This window comes from Dryobates pubescens, chromosome 8, assembly GCF_014839835.1.
Source record: "Dryobates pubescens isolate bDryPub1 chromosome 8, bDryPub1.pri, whole genome shotgun sequence".
NCBI classification, from domain to species: Eukaryota; Metazoa; Chordata; class Aves; order Piciformes; family Picidae; genus Dryobates; species Dryobates pubescens.
The window spans coordinates 4,117,437-4,135,364 of NC_071619.1; the positions used below are offsets into that span (position 1 = coordinate 4,117,437).

The window sequence follows — 17,928 nt, forward strand, 5'->3', positions numbered from 1 at the left end:
CTTTTCAGGTAATAAAAATAAAATATTCTGTAATTAGTGGGAAAATTACCAAAATTCAAGATTTCCACTAAGGACAACTCATTGAAATGTAGCTATGAACAGTCATCTTTGTCTTTTTCTTTTTTTTTCATCACTTTCTTTTTTCCCTTTCCCTTTTCCCTTTCCCCTTTCCTTTCCTTTCCTTTCCTTTCCTTTCCTTTCCTTTCCTTTCCTTTCCTTTCCTTTCCTTTCCTTTCCTTTCCTTTCCTTTCCTTTCCTTTCCTTTCCTTTCCTTTCCTTTCCTTTCCTTTCCTTTCCTTTCCCTTCCCTTATTTTCTCTTCCTTTCCCATCCCTTCTTTCCCCTTCCTTCTCTTCTTTCTTCTCCTTCCTTCTCCTACCGTCTCCAGATATTCTGTTTATGGCGGTAAGGCCCCAGCATTGGATCCTTCACTGGGTTACACCATCTTGGACAAAGAATTGGTCCTGTGGGGCAAGGGCTGTTACTCCTCCAGCAGGAGCAGGATGAGGCCAGTGGGGCTGAGCTGCCTTGGCAAGGGCACCACATTCTGCTGGTACCCATCGATATTGCCTGCAGTAAAACGTGCAGCTCCTCTAGCCTGCTTCAGGTGGGGAAAATTCCCAGGCATCAGCCCAGGCAGGCAGAGGACCGAGGCAGAGAGGAGCATGCCTGATGGATACTCCAGCGAAAAATTCTCAGGGAAAATTCTTTCTCTCCCTCTCAGGCCCCTAAACTCTTTGTGAATGGGGCCAGTGCAACATGTGGCCTTTCACCTCACCCGAGAACCACTGCCAGACAGCCACACTCAGAGAATTGTTTGTTAATAGTCCAATTAGATAATTGCCATCTTTCACTCCTTTTGCTCTACATTTCCCATAAAGGAATGAATAAGGAGAGCAGCATGAAGAGGGCTTCTGCCCTGCAAGGTGACAAGAAGGACTGGAGCATGCTCTTTGCACAAGGCCATTTGCTTGAATTGAATCATTGTAGCCTAATCAATGGTCTTATTGGATTACTGGCTGTTGCGGTTCTCCAAGATATTGTAGCAGAAACAATGAAATCGCTAGAGTAAAACTTTTTTTTCCTCCTTTAGTGGATCACGCAGCCGAGATTTTTCACGGGCTATCTCTCTCTCTCTTTCCCTCCCTCCCTTCCTCCCTCCCTCTCTCTCTCTCTCTCTTTCTCCCCCTCTCCCTTTCTCCCCCCTCCTGGATCCACGGCACACAAAGCTGGCTTTTTTTTTTTTTTTTCCCTTCTCTTTTTTTTTTTCCTTTCTTTTTTTTTTTTTTTTTTTTCCCCAATGAGCAGGCTCCGCGAATAGGTTCAGTGTTTGCGAAGGTGCAGAATTAGCACACACACACACACACACACACACGCTTGCACGCACGCATACACACAGAGGGAGAAGCACAAAAAAGCAAGTATCGGGACTGAAATAAGGAGAGGTAGGAGTTTAAGATGGCTGTCTGTGGGGAGATGTGTTAAGGAGGATTTCTGCTGGCCAAGATAACCTGCTTCCTTGGAGAGATCTGCTTGGAGGAACAACTTCTGTGGTTTTCTTTTTTTTTCCTCTCTCCTGTATGCGTGCTGGGGATCTGTTTGTTTGTTTAGAACTCAGGGGGCTTTTTTTTCCCCCCCCTTTTTTTTTTGTTTCCCCCCACCCCCCCTACAACTGCATTTTCCAGCCTTTCCGAGCAGCTTTATTCAGATTTATTTGCCGTGCTTTGGAGAAAGCCACTATATAATCGGGAGGTCAAAGGCATGCTGAAGAAAGTTAATAATGGCTGCTAATGGTGCTAACAATTCAGGGTGAATCTTGTCAAAAGTTTTTTTTTCTCCCCTCTCCCCCCCCCCCCCCCCCCCCCCTTTTCTTCCCCCCCCCCCCTTTTTTTTTTTTTCTTTCTGGAAGTCTCAGTCTTTTGATTGTGTGTTTCCTGAAAGCAAGACCAATCATTTCAGTTTATTCACTGGCTAAACTCTACTTGATTGGGGACAAGCACACAAACCATCCATTACGATCTGATATATTATCCAAACAATTTAGTGTATTCATGAGGTAACCTAAATGTGGAGGCTGCAAAATTACCCGTAATCAATTGAAACAGCGAGTGCGCGTCCCTCTGTGTGTCTAACAACTACATGTCTCTGTAATAAGGCAGACATTAAATCATTTTAGAGTTGCACTGTTGAGTACCTGATCACTGGGCGCTCTGGGAAGCTGGACAGTCACATTAGGACGTTGGGACTGAGGAAGCCGCTGCTTTTCCAGTGGGATAAAACCCGACCTTCCTTACTCAAGGTGCTTTACAGATCCCCACCGATCTGACCCTAAGCCGTGCAATATCCAGCATAGAAGCATAAACTTCGTCTTCTTCTTCTACTCTTCTATAATTTTTTTTTGAGGTGGTGGCTCTTTTTTCTTCTTCTTTTTTTTTTCCTTGTGGTTTGTTTTTATTGCACTACATGTTTGGGAAACAAGACAAAATGGACGTTAGATGCAGTTCAGAGACTGAAGCTAACCGAGTCTCGAAGAACGGACATAAAGAGGGCAAGGAAGGCAAAGGGTCTGAAGGAAATATTTCTACTTCTTTTTTGAAGGATCAGCAAGGGACTTTTTCTGCCTCTGCAGCTACGGAAGATTGTAATAAAAGTAAATCTAGTTCGGCTGATCCCGACTATTGCAGGAGGATCCTAGTTAGAGGTATGAGTTTGAGGTATTTCGCGGGGGAAGGCGGCGGCGGGGGGGGGAAGGTGATCAGTGTTCACGTCCGGGAGATGTGTGTATTTGGTTGCTTTGCCTTTGGTCCGTCTCTGGGTTGAAAACCCTTCCTACGGCTCCAGGGAGGAACCTCCACACCCCGGTTGGGCTGTGCCCCGCAGCCCCGCTCCAGACCGGTTTTATTTCGGGGAATTTCGGCCAGCGGCTCGGGGGAAAGTTAAGCCGCGGTGGTTCCTCCCCAGCTATGCCCCGCTTCGGCCCGAACCCGTTTCTTCTGCTATTTTTAACCGCTTTGGAGGTTTCCTGGGCTGCCCGTCCCCGCGGGGAGCCCGACAGGGCCAGCGCTGCCTCGGAAGGGCCGAGGCACTGCCCCAGCGGCCGAGCGCGCTCCTTCCGCGCCCGCGCATCCAGCCGCTGCTCCGCTCCGTACAATAGCGAGGGGCTGCGGCCTCGCCCGGCTCCCGGAGCAGGCAGGAGAGTCCTCTCCGGAGGACAGGACTTCCCGCTCGCCCTCCTCGCTCCGCGACCAGCACACCAGCAGAAAAGGAGATTTAAAAATAACCACCAGACATGAAACTAACGGAGGGATGACGAAGGGCTTCTCAATTATTTTTTTAAATAGTTATACGTTTTCCTCAACCTTCATCTCCCTCGCAAGCTAAACTAATTAAATCGTTCTAATCCTATCCCCTCAAAAGAAAAGAACAGAAAAGAAAAACATTACCTGAAGACATTTCGGGTTTATTAAGGTGCGTTTCGGGGGAGAAAGAAGAGAACGGAATCAGAACGAAATTAGTGCGATGCAGGCCTTGTAAACAATAATTAATCCTTGCGCGACCGATTGACCCAGAGAGGGGTCAGATTAAAATGATGTGGTTGTCTCTGATTTAAAACATACCGAGGAGGTAAAATTACGGAAAGCAAAGTTGGAAAGGCTTTAATGTAACCTGAATCTGACTCTAGTTTGACAGTCGTGTTAATAAGATTTGTCCCGCTTTCTTTCGGTCGGGGTTACCAGAAAAGTGAGGTTTCTGAGGGCTGTTTGGTAACTTGGTTTGGGTTTGTTTTGTTTCCTTCCACCTCCCCCCCCCCCCCCCCCCCCCCCCCCCCCCCCCTTTTTTTTTCCCCTTTCCTTCTTTTCTCCCCTCCTTCTTCTTGTCCTTGCCAAAACCCCACAGCAGCGGCTGTGGCGATGCTTTCCCGGGATACTGGGTGGGCCGGAGGTGTCCCCAGATTCTCAGTGGGCAGGCAGCCAGCTCGGGGGCAGCGCTGTCTGTGCCCTTAAAGCTCCTGCCTGCTCCTTTTCGCATTGGAAACTTGTTCTAAATAATAATAACAACAATCAAGACGCTTTATATTTTCGGGGGCGGTGGGGTGTGTGTGGCGGCTTCCACCAAGCCCTAACCCGGAGCCCGTGGGGAACAAAGAGTAGCCCAGCACGCCAAGCACAAAGCCCGGCCTGGAGGATCTCTCCCCAGCTTCCTGGCGGGGCCGTGGGTGATGCCGTAGTGTCGTATCAGCAGTACAATATATTCAAGCCAATTTTCAAATGGGCTAAGGGGATTATTTCCAGAGCCCTAGGCCCTTGCCGCCCCCTCCTTCCTTCTCTGTTTTATTTCCCCCCCCCCTTCCCTTTCCTTGGATGCAGTGGCCAGGTGTAGTGCCGCAATCTCAGGGACCTTGCTCCATACCTACTCGGGGCTCGGTCTGAAGGGCACTGGTGGCTGATCCTTCCCTCGAAAAAGTTAAGAAAAGGGAGGAAAAACAAAGAAAAAGAGGAGTGGAAGAAAAAACCAACCAAACACAACAACAACAACAAAAAAAAGGAGTATTGCCTGGGTGTAAAGCTGACTGCGCGTTTCTTTGCCAGATGCCAAAGGTTCAATCAGAGAGATTATTCTGCCTAAGGGGCTTGATCTGGACCGTCCCAAGCGGACCCGCACCTCCTTCACGGCCGAGCAGCTCTACCGCCTGGAGATGGAGTTCCAGCGCTGCCAGTACGTCGTGGGGCGGGAGCGCACCGAGCTCGCCCGCCAGCTCAATCTCTCCGAGACTCAGGTAGCCCCAGAGGGACGGGGAGCCCCGGCTACCCTGCCCTGTCCTCCCCTGCGCCGCACCGACCCTCAGCTCCCTGCCGCGGGACCTGGCACGGTCGTCTCCGCTGCGCGCCTCTTGCGCGCCACCGCGCAGGCCCCGGCAGCTGCCGAGCAGAGGCACGGGCCTGCTGGAGGGGCTGAGACAGTCCCCTATGTGCCCACGCGTGTCCTGTCAGTGGGGCCCTCTGCTCGGCGAGGGGCCTATAACTGTGTGTGGCCGTGGAAATGGGAGCCCAGGCCAGGGGCTCTCGGCGAAGAGGGGTGTCGCAGCCCTGCCTAAACCCGCACACAGCCCCTGTGGGCTCTCCCATGGCTGCGTGGGTCTGTGCACGGCGAGGCGGCCCGGACCCAGGGGTCCGCGGGAGCTTGGCCACGAAGCCAAAGGCCTCTCTGGCCCGAGGGGGCCGCAGAAGCTTGGCCAGAAAGCCAAAGGCCTTTCCGAACCGGGGTGCGGTTCCCAACACTCTCGGCCCGTGGGGATCCTCCCTGACTCTTCGGGCCTCGGTGGTCCGGGCCCCGTGGGGCCAGCTGCCCCCGGGTGCGGAGATGCGCGGCTGTGGAGAAGCGAGGAGGGGCCGAACTGCTCCCAGCCCGCAGCAAGCGGAATACAGCTGCTAAAAGCCGGAGAAAGGAAGGTTGTCACCTTCCCCTGGGTGCTGCTGAGTTCGAGACGTTTCGTCTGAGCTCTCTTTCCCGGGCACAAGAGAACCGGGACAGAACTGGACTTCGGGCTGTATTTTGGGTCTTTGTATTTCCAAGGGGCAGAATTGCCCCCTCATCCTGCAGGGCAGACCAGCCAGCGGCCTTCAGGAGGGTTGAAACTAGTCGAGATTGTGCGATAGTGTCTAAAAAGACCAAATTTCTCAAAGCCTGTTTCCTATTTCTGCAGAATATCATACAGCAATAAATTGAGCTGACAACCTAATTAGCTTTTTCCTTTCCCTTGCCGCATAGGATTGCCAAATTCAATAGCTCGCAGGTTGCAGAAACAGCCATGAGTGGGTTTTTTCAGGTTGTTTTGGGGTTTGGTGGTGATCTGGGTTTGGTTGTTTGGGTTTGTTTTGTTTTGGAGAGAAGGTTTGTTTGTTTTGGTGGTTGTTGGGGTGGGGTTTGTTTGTTTGTTTTAGGTTTGAGGTGGCTTTTTTGTTGTTGTTCTTTTTTGTTGAGGAGCTTCCAATATTCCTTTTAAGATCTTTAAAATGGGTGGATGAGAAGGGGAGAGAGACTGTGCAGGCCGGGAGACGGGGAAAGAAGAGCTGTTGTTAACCTCAGGAAAGGCAGCTGGCCCTGAGCGGGCAACGGCAGCAGTGGCAGCATGCGAGGTCCCTGGGAGCGGGCCGAGGGCGCGACTGCCGCTGCCGGTCCGACCCCGGGGCTCCGGCTGAGCTGGCTTACTTTAAAGCGGTGTGGGAAGGGCAGGGAACTAGTGGCGTGCAGTATAAAATAGGATAAAGGGAGGCGGTTCAGGTTGAAGATACAAGATACAGTGCGGAGGGAAAAAAAAAAAAGGCGCTAAGGGCTCCCGAGATTCCCCTCTGCTCCTCCAGGGCGCACCCCGAAAAGGGGAGCAGTCAGGTTTGGGTGGGGTAGGGGAGGGTGGCTTTGTGCGTTTTTAAAAGCTTTGCGTTAACAAGTGCTCGCCTGGAGCTTTCCCGCCCCCCCGCCCGCCCCCGTTCCCGCAGTTTCCCCCCGCTCTGCCCCGCGGAGCTGTGCCGGGGTCCCGGGGCACTTGGCGGGGGGTTCCCGTCCCTCCCCGCCCCGCTGACCCTGCCTTTCTCCCCGGCCTCTGCAGGTCAAGGTCTGGTTCCAGAACCGGCGCACCAAGCAGAAAAAGGACCAGGGCAAGGACTCCGAGCTGCGGTCGGTGGTGTCCGAGACCGCCGCCACCTGCAGCGTCCTGCGGCTGCTGGAGCAAGGCCGGCTGCTCTCCCCGCCGGGACTGCCCGGCCTCCTGCCGCCCTGCGCCACCGGAGCCCTGGGCTCGGCGCTGCGCGGGCCCGGCCTGGCACCGGGCAGCGGCAGCGCGGCGGCGGCAGCGGCGGCGGCTCCAGCCGGCGGCTCCCCGCACCCGCCGGCCGCCAGCAGCGCGGCGGTACCCCCCCCGCCAGCAGCGCTGCACGGTGCGGCTGCCGCCGGGCACGGGCTGTTCGGGCTGCCGGTGCCCGCGCTGCTGGGCTCAGTGGCCGGGCGACTCTCCTCCACCGCGCCCCTCGCCGTGGCCGGCTCGCTGGCGGGCAACTTGCAGGAACTGTCGGCCCGCTACCTGAGCTCGTCCGCCTTCGAGCCCTACTCCCGGACCAACAATAAAGAAAGCGCTGAGAAAAAAGCACTGGACTGACTCTAAGTAACTTCCCCGTATTTATATTTATAGTCTCTATTTGTGGCGGTATTTATGGGACGGGCGGCGCGGCGGCCTGCCGGCAGCCCCCTCCCTTGCCGCCGCCTCCAGAGCCCCGCGGCGCGGTTCCCTCCGCGGGCCGGGGCGGAGCGGAGCGGGGAGGAGAGAGGGGCCCCGAAGCCCGTGGGGCGAGGCGGCGGCCGGGGTCGGGGCGCGGCGAGGGGCCTGCGGGGCTGCCCCCGCGGCTCTCCCTGCCCCGCCGGCCCAGGGGTCCGTCTGTCCGTTCGGGGGGAGGGGGGTTGTCTGTCTGTTCGTTTGCTTTGACACCGTTAGGAAAGGGACGGAGAGCGAGAGCGGACGGGGTGCGGCCTGGCCGGGCTCCTTCAGATCGGCTGTAGCCAATGCCGAGAAAGAGAGAAGAATTTCGGAGAGAGGAAGATAGCGCTGCCAGGTGATGCCTGGGCTTCCCCCCACCCATCCCAGGCTTCAGTGACTCCTAAGCACAAAGGTCTGGGGGCTTCACCTGCGGCCCCTATTTCGCCCCCACCCAATGCACTTCCATCCCCGGTAACGTCCTTGCCGTTTGTCCTTAATACCAGCCAGGAAAACGTCCAGCAACTTTTTCCTTTTTTCACGATAAACCTTGAATGTGGGAAGGGCTGGGACGGACTGCCTTGGAAATACACGCACGAAGCGGGGAGACGGAAGCCAGTGGCTGCAGAGATTTTAAGTAAAACTGGCTCTCCCTTCCAGATAACCCAATGCCCCCCTTTTTTTCTCCCCTGTTTCTTTTTAGTTTTTCCCCTTTCTTTTCTTTCTTTTTTTTTTTTTTTTTGGTTGTTTTTGGCATTCCCACGGGCTAGTCCTGCGGACCTTACCTGCAAAAACAAATCTGCAGATAAACAATGGAAGTTGCGACTCGGTTCGCACCCAGATCTGTTGCGATGGTCATTTTTCTTCTTCTTAATTTTTCTTTCCATTTTATTTTTTTCCAAACAATTTCTATGTGCATCTAAAGAATAACAATAATAATAATAATAATAATAATAAACCTTTAGCCTTCCTTCCTCCTAAAATAACCGTCTTGTATATCGCTCGTGTTTTCATTTAAAACGAACGGAAAATATGAAAAGCGTATCTTTTAATGTTATTTTTGTACTTTAAAATACATCTATGTAACAATATTATTTCCCCACCCACCCCCACCCCCCACCCCTTTCCTTTTTCTCCTTGATTCTTACTGCTGTTTTCGCCACAAGCATGTGTATTTCACCTTCTAGTATTCTGGATCGAGTATTTTCCTGTTCAATCTCGGTACTTGAATTTGCCAGAAAAGGGATGCTGTACTTAGCTAGTTCTTTGGGGGGAAAACAACGACGACGACGACGACGACAACAACAACAACAATTCTTTACTTCGGGTTTTTAAGTTGCTTTTCTTTCTGGAAACTTTTAACCCACGGCGTTTACAAACTGTATAAAATCGGTGCCACCAAACTGTAACCAAAAAAAAAAAAACACCCAACAACCCCAAAACAAGAAACCCACAAACATTAAAAAAAAAATAGGGGAAAAAAAAGAGAAAAAGAAAAAAAAAAAAGTGGAATGGTTGCTGTAGTAAATAGAATTAATTATAGACCAGAACTGGACAGAAGGAGCTGGACAGAAAGAAAATAGTAATTTTATTGTAAATTATTTACGTCTGAAGTTTCTAGGCAACTAGTTGGAAAAACAAACAAACAAACAAACAATAATAATAATTAATAATAATAATAATAATAATAATAATGAATGACTCGAGCGCTGAGCCCTTGCTACTAACTTTTGTTCTGAATGTTTTGGATATTTGGATGTTTTGTATTTATGTGGTGAGAGTGAAATATATTATATCTATATGATGACGGAATTAGGTGTATTTTCGTCTTGTATTCCTAGCACTCCAATTGCCTTCCTCTAATATGTGCGCTGCCAAGCCCCCCAGATTCCTCCCCCTGTGCAAGCCTCTCGATTTTTCATTTAAAAGAAAAATTAAATGTTTATTTTTCGCTAAGAAGAGGAAGGGTGGGGGGCGATGGGGGGGCGGGAGGTGGGAGGGGGGCAGTTAGGTGCATTTCACAGAGTGGGATCTCTTCTTCCTGGGGTAGTTTGGGGCACATTCCCAGTCCCCTTCCCAGCTCCAGCCCAGCCCTCCCCATCCCCAGGGCCTGATCTCAGCCCGGCCTTCAGTAAGGAGGCAAGCTGGGTGCTTGAGCTGCCTGGTGCCACTGCTGGGCTCCTCTTCCCTGAGCCCCTTCCCCTGCCCACTGTGGGTTCTGGGCCTGGCAGGTGCTTATGAACGCGCGTGCATGTGTCAACATCTACATACATCTATCTAAGCGTATATAAATACACATACATACATATATGTTTGTATGTACTTGTGTGAAAAATTATGGATATTTATAAGCAACAGCTCTTGCTTCCACCCTGCTTGGCAGCCCAGCTCCTGGAGTGCTTTGCTGGGCAGCTGGTGCAGGGCAGGACACATGTTTCCCAGAAGCACCCCCAACAAGCCCCTGGTTCCTCCCGAGCTGCAGTGAGGTATCAAACTGGGGGTCCCCAGGCCCAGCTGCCTGTGGCACCATAGCACCTTCCCCACAGCTTTTCCCTAGCCTCAGGTCCCTGGTGCAGCCTCTGCTTGGCTGTGCTGTGAGCCTGTCCCAGCTGGGGCAAATGCACTGCTCAAGATTAAGAGGCAAGGATGTGGTGCTAACGGAGATTCATTGCTTTTATTTTTAAGCATGTAGAAACGGTCTGGGGAAGGGCAGCTTGGGTGAAGGAGGGTGCCGCAAGTGACATTTGAAGAGGTGACGTTGAAACTATTGCTAAAGAATGAAAAACTTCAAGGGGAGGGGAAGCAGTGTTAAAAAGGAAAGAGCTGAGTGTGGCAAAATGGAGAGACCGTGGGAGAGAGGGGAATTTTCATTTTTTTGCCTTTCCTCTGTGAACTGCACCACATCAGCTGCAGCCCTGGACAAAGAGAGGAGCCCTGGCCTGCCGCTGCCCAAATCTTTCCTGGGCTCCCCTGCCCCACGTGGGGCTGTCCTGCCTGATGAATTTGCCCTGTCCCACAGGAACCTCCCCGCTGTAGAGATGGGGCTAATTCATTGCCCAAATCTGCTACTGCAGTATGGCCGATGGGGAGCACCAGTCAGAGACGTCTCTGGTGCCTTCATCTAAAGAGAGGCTTTCTCTGATAGTCCATTATTTAAACTGGGGAGAGCAGGGGAGTTCCTGCCCATACAAGCACCATGAGGCCCTTTTTCACTGTTCGCCAGTCTGATCTACAGCCCCAGGGCTGGAGCCACGGTCAGTGTAAGTTCTTTGCTCCTCACTTAAGGCAATTTAAGCCGGTGCCAAGCTAAATTATGGACACTAAAGCAGGAATCCTTATTTTACAGCTTTGCAGCCCTCCTCAGTATACACCTTTATTTTTATTACTATTATCATTAATTACTTCTGAATATTTCCAAATTAGGATGTGCCCTGGGGTGTGAAGGGGTCTTTTCTAAGCATCAAAGTAAAATAAATACTTCCAGACATTTTAATTTTTTTCTATCCCCTGTCTCCTTCAAATGTCACCTGTCCCACCTCACTACTGGAGGTTGCTTCTGGGCTGAGGTCAGAGCACAAGCTGCAGGTTGTCCACTCCTGTGCAGGGTTATCACAGTCCCGTTTCAGTCCCTCCTCGAGACTCTGGTCAAAACCTCGGACCCCAAGAGGGGAGGAGGCAATTTGTTGTTTCCTTTGAAACTTCCAGCATGTCAAATGCATGGTGTTCCTGGGTGCCTCATCTCTCTCCTTTCTACAGGAGAACAAATTAAGACATGTTAAACTGATGTCTGTGAAAGGGGGAGGGAATATCACCTGTAGCTGTGTCTCTGCGTAGGACAAGCTGAAAATCAGGGGTGCTCACTTCCACACATACAGTGAATCTGACTCCAAAAGCTGCCTGTAAATAATAGTCCTGTTCCTTTATTTTCCCTTTTTATATTTTTTCCCCCAGCTACACCAAAGCTATTCTGAGCTGTGTGCTGCCCAGAGAGGCTGCTTGCTTGTTTTCATTGAAATGCTAAATTTCATTTTACAGGAGCAATGAACACAAACCACCTTCCTGAAGTTACCTGCCACCAAAAGGGTTTGTTGCCTTCCATGAAACATCTTTATTTGTGCCTACAACTGTGGCACCTGAGCTCAAATTGAAGAATATTGGGATCACGCAGAGGAAGGGTGTGTGAGTGTGAGGGATGGGAATATTTAGTAGGAGAGCAAATAAATGCAATATGAATCTATCTCCAGCGTGATTTTTAAAAGGCAATCACGACAGTATTTCTGTGTCAGGCAGACTTCATCAAACTTTCCCTTAGCAGCAGCTACATGTAGGACTCAGGGTGTGCAAGCAATAACAAAGGCTGAAGGCAGCGTGGGTTGTTTCAGTTTGTTCAGCTTAACCCAGGGGATATTTTCACAGGTACACGGGCAGAATGTCTGGTCCTGTGGTTCTCAGGAAGGCAAAACTCCCAGGATCAGCTCCAGAGCACTCAGGGTGAACACAAAACAATGTTAGTCAGGTCCATGTAGGGAAAAGAGGAATTAGTCCATTTAGAGGATTTTTTCAAAAGCATTTGCCCACCCACTTAACATAGGCCCTGCTTTATTCGCTGCTCCTCCATAACCCTCATGCCAGGGATTAGTGCAGCCCCTGACCACTTTGTCTCCATTTGCAACCCTGTCATCAGCCCAAGATACATGACCTTGTGACATGTAAAAAAGCACACGAGGTCCCTGATTAACTTTGGAGTATTTTATTTCTTTAGAGAAAAGAAAAACACTTCAAAAGAATAACTCTTGAACAGAATCAAGTCACATCCCCTGGCAAGTGTTGAGCGAAATTGCCAGGGAAGCTAAAGTGAAATCCGGCAATGCGATGCTGTCTGTGCAGCAGCTGTAATATAAACTGTGACCCCAGACATAGCTGTGGTCCAGAGGGCTGGCTGGCAGCAGCCAACGTGAAACATTTCTGACTCAGATGAAAGAACTCTCTAGTAAACAGTTTACTCTACATCTTTCTGGTAATAATAATGGCTGAGAAACTTAAGCACGGTGTTTATTATCTGTTTATACGGAGTTGTTACTCTTGCTGCTGCGCTTCCTGTCTGTGTGAGCGACTGATTCCAATTTGAACATTGAGTTTGGAACATTTCTAGTGGAGTGAGTTCCACAGTCAATCATCTAAAGAACAAAACCTGTTATATTTTGCATATTCATTTCCTACTTTTGTTAACATGAATAGCCCTAAGTTCTGTCATCAGGAGCAGCAGAATAGATGCTCCCAAGCTACCTCCTGCAACCACCTCTTTTTAATTCTTTTGCTGTTACCTCTTCTTCATCTCCTTTTTACATGAACAATCAAAATCATTTCAACCTCTTTTCATGCACAGTTCTTGCAAACTACACTTAGTATAACTGTCAAGAGGTGCTGCCTTTTCTTTCTTATTCTCCCTGTGGAAAAAAACAACAACAAACAACAAAACCAAAGCAATAAATTCCCAGAGCTTTTTTCTCTTCAGCTATCTGCAGCCCATTCTTCTGTTTGGCCCCCCTGCTGTAAGCGGTGATGAAAACATCACACTGGAAAGGATTCTCCCAGAATACAAACCTTTACCTGACACCTGGTGTTATGGCCAATGCGAGAAGCCTGGACCACAGGCCTTATCTGCTGAGCTGCCACAGCCTGGGCAAATGAAAGGAGTTTATTCCCTCTTTCTCAACCAGAGGTATCACAGAGCAGGTAATACAGCTCAATTCACACAAGGCTGGTTCACAAAGTTTGTCCCAGAACAGGGTAGGGTAGGGTAGGGTAGGGTAGGGTTGGGTAGAATAGAATAGAATAGAATAGAATAGAATAGACCAGGTTGGAAAAGACCTTTGAAATCAAGTCCAACCCATCATCCAACACCATCTAATCACTAAACGATGGCACCAAGTGCCTCATTCAGTCTCCTCTTAAATACTTCCAGTGATGGTGACTCCACCACCTCCCTGGGCAGCACATTCCCATGGCCACTCTCTCCTTCTGGGAAGAACTTCTTCCTATCATCCATCCTAAATCTCCCCTGGTGCAGCTTGAGACTCTGCTCTCTTGTTCTGGTGCTCGCCACCCAGGAGAAGAGACCAACCTCCACCTGGCTACAACCTCCCTTCAGGTAGTTATAGACAGCAAGAAGGTCTCACCTGAGCCTCCTCTTCTCCAGGCTAAACAACCCCAGCTCCCTCAGCCTCTCCTCTTAGGGCTTGTGTTCCAAACCCCTCCCCATCTTTGTTGCCCTTCTCTGGACACGTTCCAGCAACTCAACCTCTTTTTATGACCCAGCAGAACATCAGCTGAAGGTACATGAAAACCAGACTGTGCAACTGATGGAAAACCAAAGGGAAACTGATTTTTTAATTCTGTCCCCAAAAAAGAAAAGAGAATGAATCATCACAGGAATTGGAATTGTTTCTGGGATGAGTATCCCTTATAAATTCAGTTATTCTCTTTCTATTAGCCTGGCTGCACAGGGATCAATCTGGAGAAAAATTTTCAAGAGAAATCTCATGGAGGGCTTGTCCTTTTAAATTTCTTTACACAGTTTTCTTTGTCTTATTTCAGTGCACAGAAAAGATGGGGAAGTAGAAAGAAACTTAGGCTGGCAAGTGTCAGGTTGGCAAGCCAAGATCTCTGGCTTTAAGGAGGCCAGAGTAGAACATAGAGCAGGAGGCCAGCCAGAACACAGAGACAGATGAGGAAGGTTACTAAAACCACACCCAGGAGAAGTTAATGATAACCATATGAAAGGTCAAATGAAATAAGTACTCACCTTGACTACAAAAATACTGTGTGAGAGAGATGCAAGTGAAGGACAAAAGACAGTAGAGAACAACCAGACACTGGAATAAGCTCCCCAGGAAAGTGGTGAATTCCCCAGGATTGGACATTTTTAAGATTCAGGTGAACAGGATGCTGGACTATCCTGTCTAGACCATGCTTTTGCCAAGAAAGATTGGACCAGGTGATCTTTGAGGTACTTCTCAACTGGGTATTCTCTAAGTCTGTGATAAAAATGGTGTGTATACAGAAGCATGGAAAGATATCCTCATGTCTGAGCTCCTAGCCTGAAATGAAGAGCAGGAGATCAGTCCTTGTTTCAACCAGAATTTCTATCTGATCCTAAGAGCATTGTTAGTGCCTGGTCAGTGAGCTTCTTGCTGTTCTTTCTCTGAAATGGGAATACTGATATTCATCTAAACCTATATAGCAGGTATCAGCATATACTCTTGCTTCAATGAAGGAGAGGCAGAATTCTGTCCAAAGATTTAACAGCTATCATAGCCAACTCCAATTCATTGTTTGCAGTTAGACCCTCTCATTAGCCCTGATCTTTCTTCCTTCCCCTCTTTTCCCATTTGGTTTCTTTAATGTAAGCCTCTAAATTGTTCCTACCGCTAGTTAGTCATAATCTCTTTGAGGCCTCTAAACAATTTCATACACCAAATCCTAAGTGCAAATCAGAACTAGGGAGGAGAATAAAGTGTCTGTTGCCATACAGAGCTAAAAAGGGATAAATAGGCAATCCCAGGCATCCTGAGTACACGCACCAAGATAAACTCTATACTTCTCTGGACACAGCATTGAGAACATCCTCAAAACCAGATAATTACTGAGATGAATCAGTAAATAAGAACCCATTTTGTCAGGTGGTGAGGGAGACTTTAATTATGCTCAGGCTTCAAATGGGAAACTTTACACCATGGTCACAGCTGTTAAAACAACAGAGCCTTATGGAAGCAATCTTGGATTACCAGCTTCATGAAGTGAAACATTTTTTAATGAAAGGGATTATGTTTATTATCTCTAAGTGCATTGTATCTTCTTGGATATACTTACTGACATTATTATTTGCCAAGACAACTGATATTTTCTCCACTTAAATGTGTTTGCATGCATATTTAATGCTTTCTTCCACTGGCATAGTTCTAATATGATTGCGGGGAAAATAGTGTGAGATACATGAATTAATTGCCCTTTATTAAGTCTAAGATCTTTAGAGACTTGGTGTGTTTGCTCCTCTCCCATTTGCCAATTCTCCTTCAGATCCCTTGCCCCATAGAGTTTAAATGGTGTTTTAAGTCTAAGATCTTAGTTTCATAGGAGTTATAGGATTGTTAGGGTTGGAAGGGACCTCAAGGATCATCTGGTTCCAACTCCCCTGCCATGGGCAGGGACACCTCACACTATATCAGGTTGCCTAGAGCCACATCCAGTCTGGTCTTCAAAACCTCGAGGGATGGAGCTTCCACCAACTTCCTGGGCAGCCTGTTCCAGTGTCTCACCACCCTCATGGATTTGTCTAGAAAATAAGCAGACACAGAACAGAACAGAACAGAACAGAACAGAATAGAATAGAATAGAATAGAGTAGAATTAACCAGGTTGGAAGAGACTATCATCTAAAGACTTATCTTCTTAAAAGACTTGGTGTGTTTGTTCCTCTCTCATTTGTCAATTCTCCTTCAGATCCCTTGTCCCATAGAGTTTCAATGATATTTTACAAGAAGATGATGTCTTACTGCCTTCAGTCTTAGAACAGGTTATTTGTGTCCAGAATAACTTTTCTTTTTCATTAAAAGACCCAAATGGGGAAAAAACCCAAAGGAATTGAATTACACTTTTAAGCATGGATTTTATCTATTGCAAAGGGGAACTGTAAGTCATATAACCTGTATCTCCAGTTCAGTTATTAGGATGTGTGTCATTTCTAACTTCAGCTGTTAAAGCTTCTATCCAGGGGATAGACCTAGTAGACCTGGGAGCCTGACCTAGGAGTGGCAAAGCTCCTCCAGAGCAATGCCTTGCACTGAAAGCATGGACTTTCCCAGAAGCAAGGTCTAAAAGGAAGAAGGGAGAAATGCCCATCTAATCAGGCAGCAGATGCTTTTCTATGGCATATTTTGAAATTCTGAGAAGTATGTCCAATGCTGAGAAAAAAACCCACATTAACAGTTATTTGAAGAGACTGGGCTAGTGGGGAAAAGATGAAACTCAGTGATGACAGCATTTACTATAGGTCCATTAAAAACCCAAACCAAAACAACCAAAACCACAAGTACAGAAGGAATGCTTTCATTCTGATGAAAGACACCCAAATCCTGCTTTTCACAGAATAGCTCTAGAAACCTTTTCCTGCAAATGAGTTTTGAGCAGGTATTTACCTTTCATGGGCTCTGGGGGATAGTGAGCACTGTTCCTGTGATGGGATGGTGCTACTGTCTCAAAACATCTTTATGAAGTACTCCCCACCTGGAGTACTGTGTCCAGTTCTGTGAGGACAGACTGAGGGAGTTGGGGCTATTCAGTCAGGAGAAAAGAAGGCTCTGAAGAGACCTTATTGTGGCTTTCCCGTATCTGAAGGGGGCTACAAGAAAGCTGGGAAGGGACATTTTAGGGTGTCAGGGAGTGATAGGACTGGGGGGAATGGAACAAAACTAGAAATGGGTAGATTCATATTGGATGTTAGGAAGTTCTTTCCCATGAGGGTGGTGAGACACTGGAACAGGTTGCCCAGAGAGGTGGTTTTTAAGACCAGGCTGGATGTGGCTCTGAGCAACCTGATGTAGTGTGAGATGTCCCTGTCCATGGCAGGGTGGTTGGATCTAGATGATCCTTGAGGTTCCTTCCAACCCTAACAATTCTATGATTCTATAATATGAAACCTAGGGGTTGGGCTTTATTTCCATCTTATCTATAGCAAAGACAATTTTCCTAATGCTCTATTTCTGTGGAATCATAGAATCATTGAGGTTGGAAAAGACCATCAAGATCATTGAGTCCAACCATTAACCCTGCTCTACCAAGAGTTAGAGTTCCTTAGCCACAGCTGAGAGCTGACAATGCATCCATGGCCGGCCAGCTCTGACCGACACCAGTGCAAGAGAAGCATCACCAGCACAGCCCCCAAATGCATTTTTCACACAGTGAAACTGTTCCCGCAGGGCTCTGCGGTCAAGCCACGGCGGAAGATGGTTCTCTGGAGCCGTGGGAGGTGTGAGAACCTACCCCGCCTCAATCAGAGCACTGCCGAACGGGCGCCGGGCCCGGGCCGCTCAGCACCGCGGACAGCGGCGGCCCCACCGGCTCCATCCCTGCGCTGCGGCTGCAGCGGCCCCTCCGCGGGGCAGCCCCGAGGGGCCTCCCGGTGGTGCTGGCACCCGAAACTTCGACATGGGGCTTTAAGACCGGGCTGGGGGAGTCGTAGGAAGCCGCCACTGATTTGAGGACCTTCCTAAGATCCCATCTAAACCTATTCTCCCTCAGCTTAAAACCATCCCCTGCTTGTCCTATTGCTATGAAAAATCCCTCTTCATCTTTCCTGTAGGATCCCTTCAGGTATTGGAAGGCATATCTAAGGTCCCCCTGAAGTGTTTTTTTCTCTAGGCTTAACAATCCCTCCTCCCTCAGACTATGGTCTAGCAGGTGTTCCAGCCCTTGGATCATCTTTGTGGCCCTCCTCTGGACTCACTTCAACAGCTCTGTGTCCTTACGATGGGGACACCAGAACTGGAACAGTATTTGAGGTGGGGTCTCACAACAGGATAGTAAAGGGGAAGAATCACCTCTCTTGACCTGCTGGTCACATCCCTGCCATGAATCTCTTTGATCAGGGATGATAATTTAGCAAAGACAAAATTAATTAAGCTCT

At 48.8% G+C, this 17,928-nt stretch overlaps 1 protein-coding gene across 1 annotated transcript; it reads left to right on the top strand.

The window, feature by feature from the left end:
* The first annotated feature begins 2,462 nt into the window (after positions 1-2,462).
* Positions 2,463-7,170, top strand: VAX1 (ventral anterior homeobox 1). Its single transcript, XM_054163650.1, has 3 exons — positions 2,463-2,700; positions 4,589-4,776; positions 6,607-7,170. The coding sequence occupies exons 1-3, from the start codon at positions 2,463-2,465 to the stop codon at positions 7,150-7,152; spliced, it is 972 nt and encodes a 323-aa protein (XP_054019625.1). The 3' UTR covers positions 7,153-7,170.
* Positions 7,171-17,928: the final 10,758 nt, after the last annotated feature.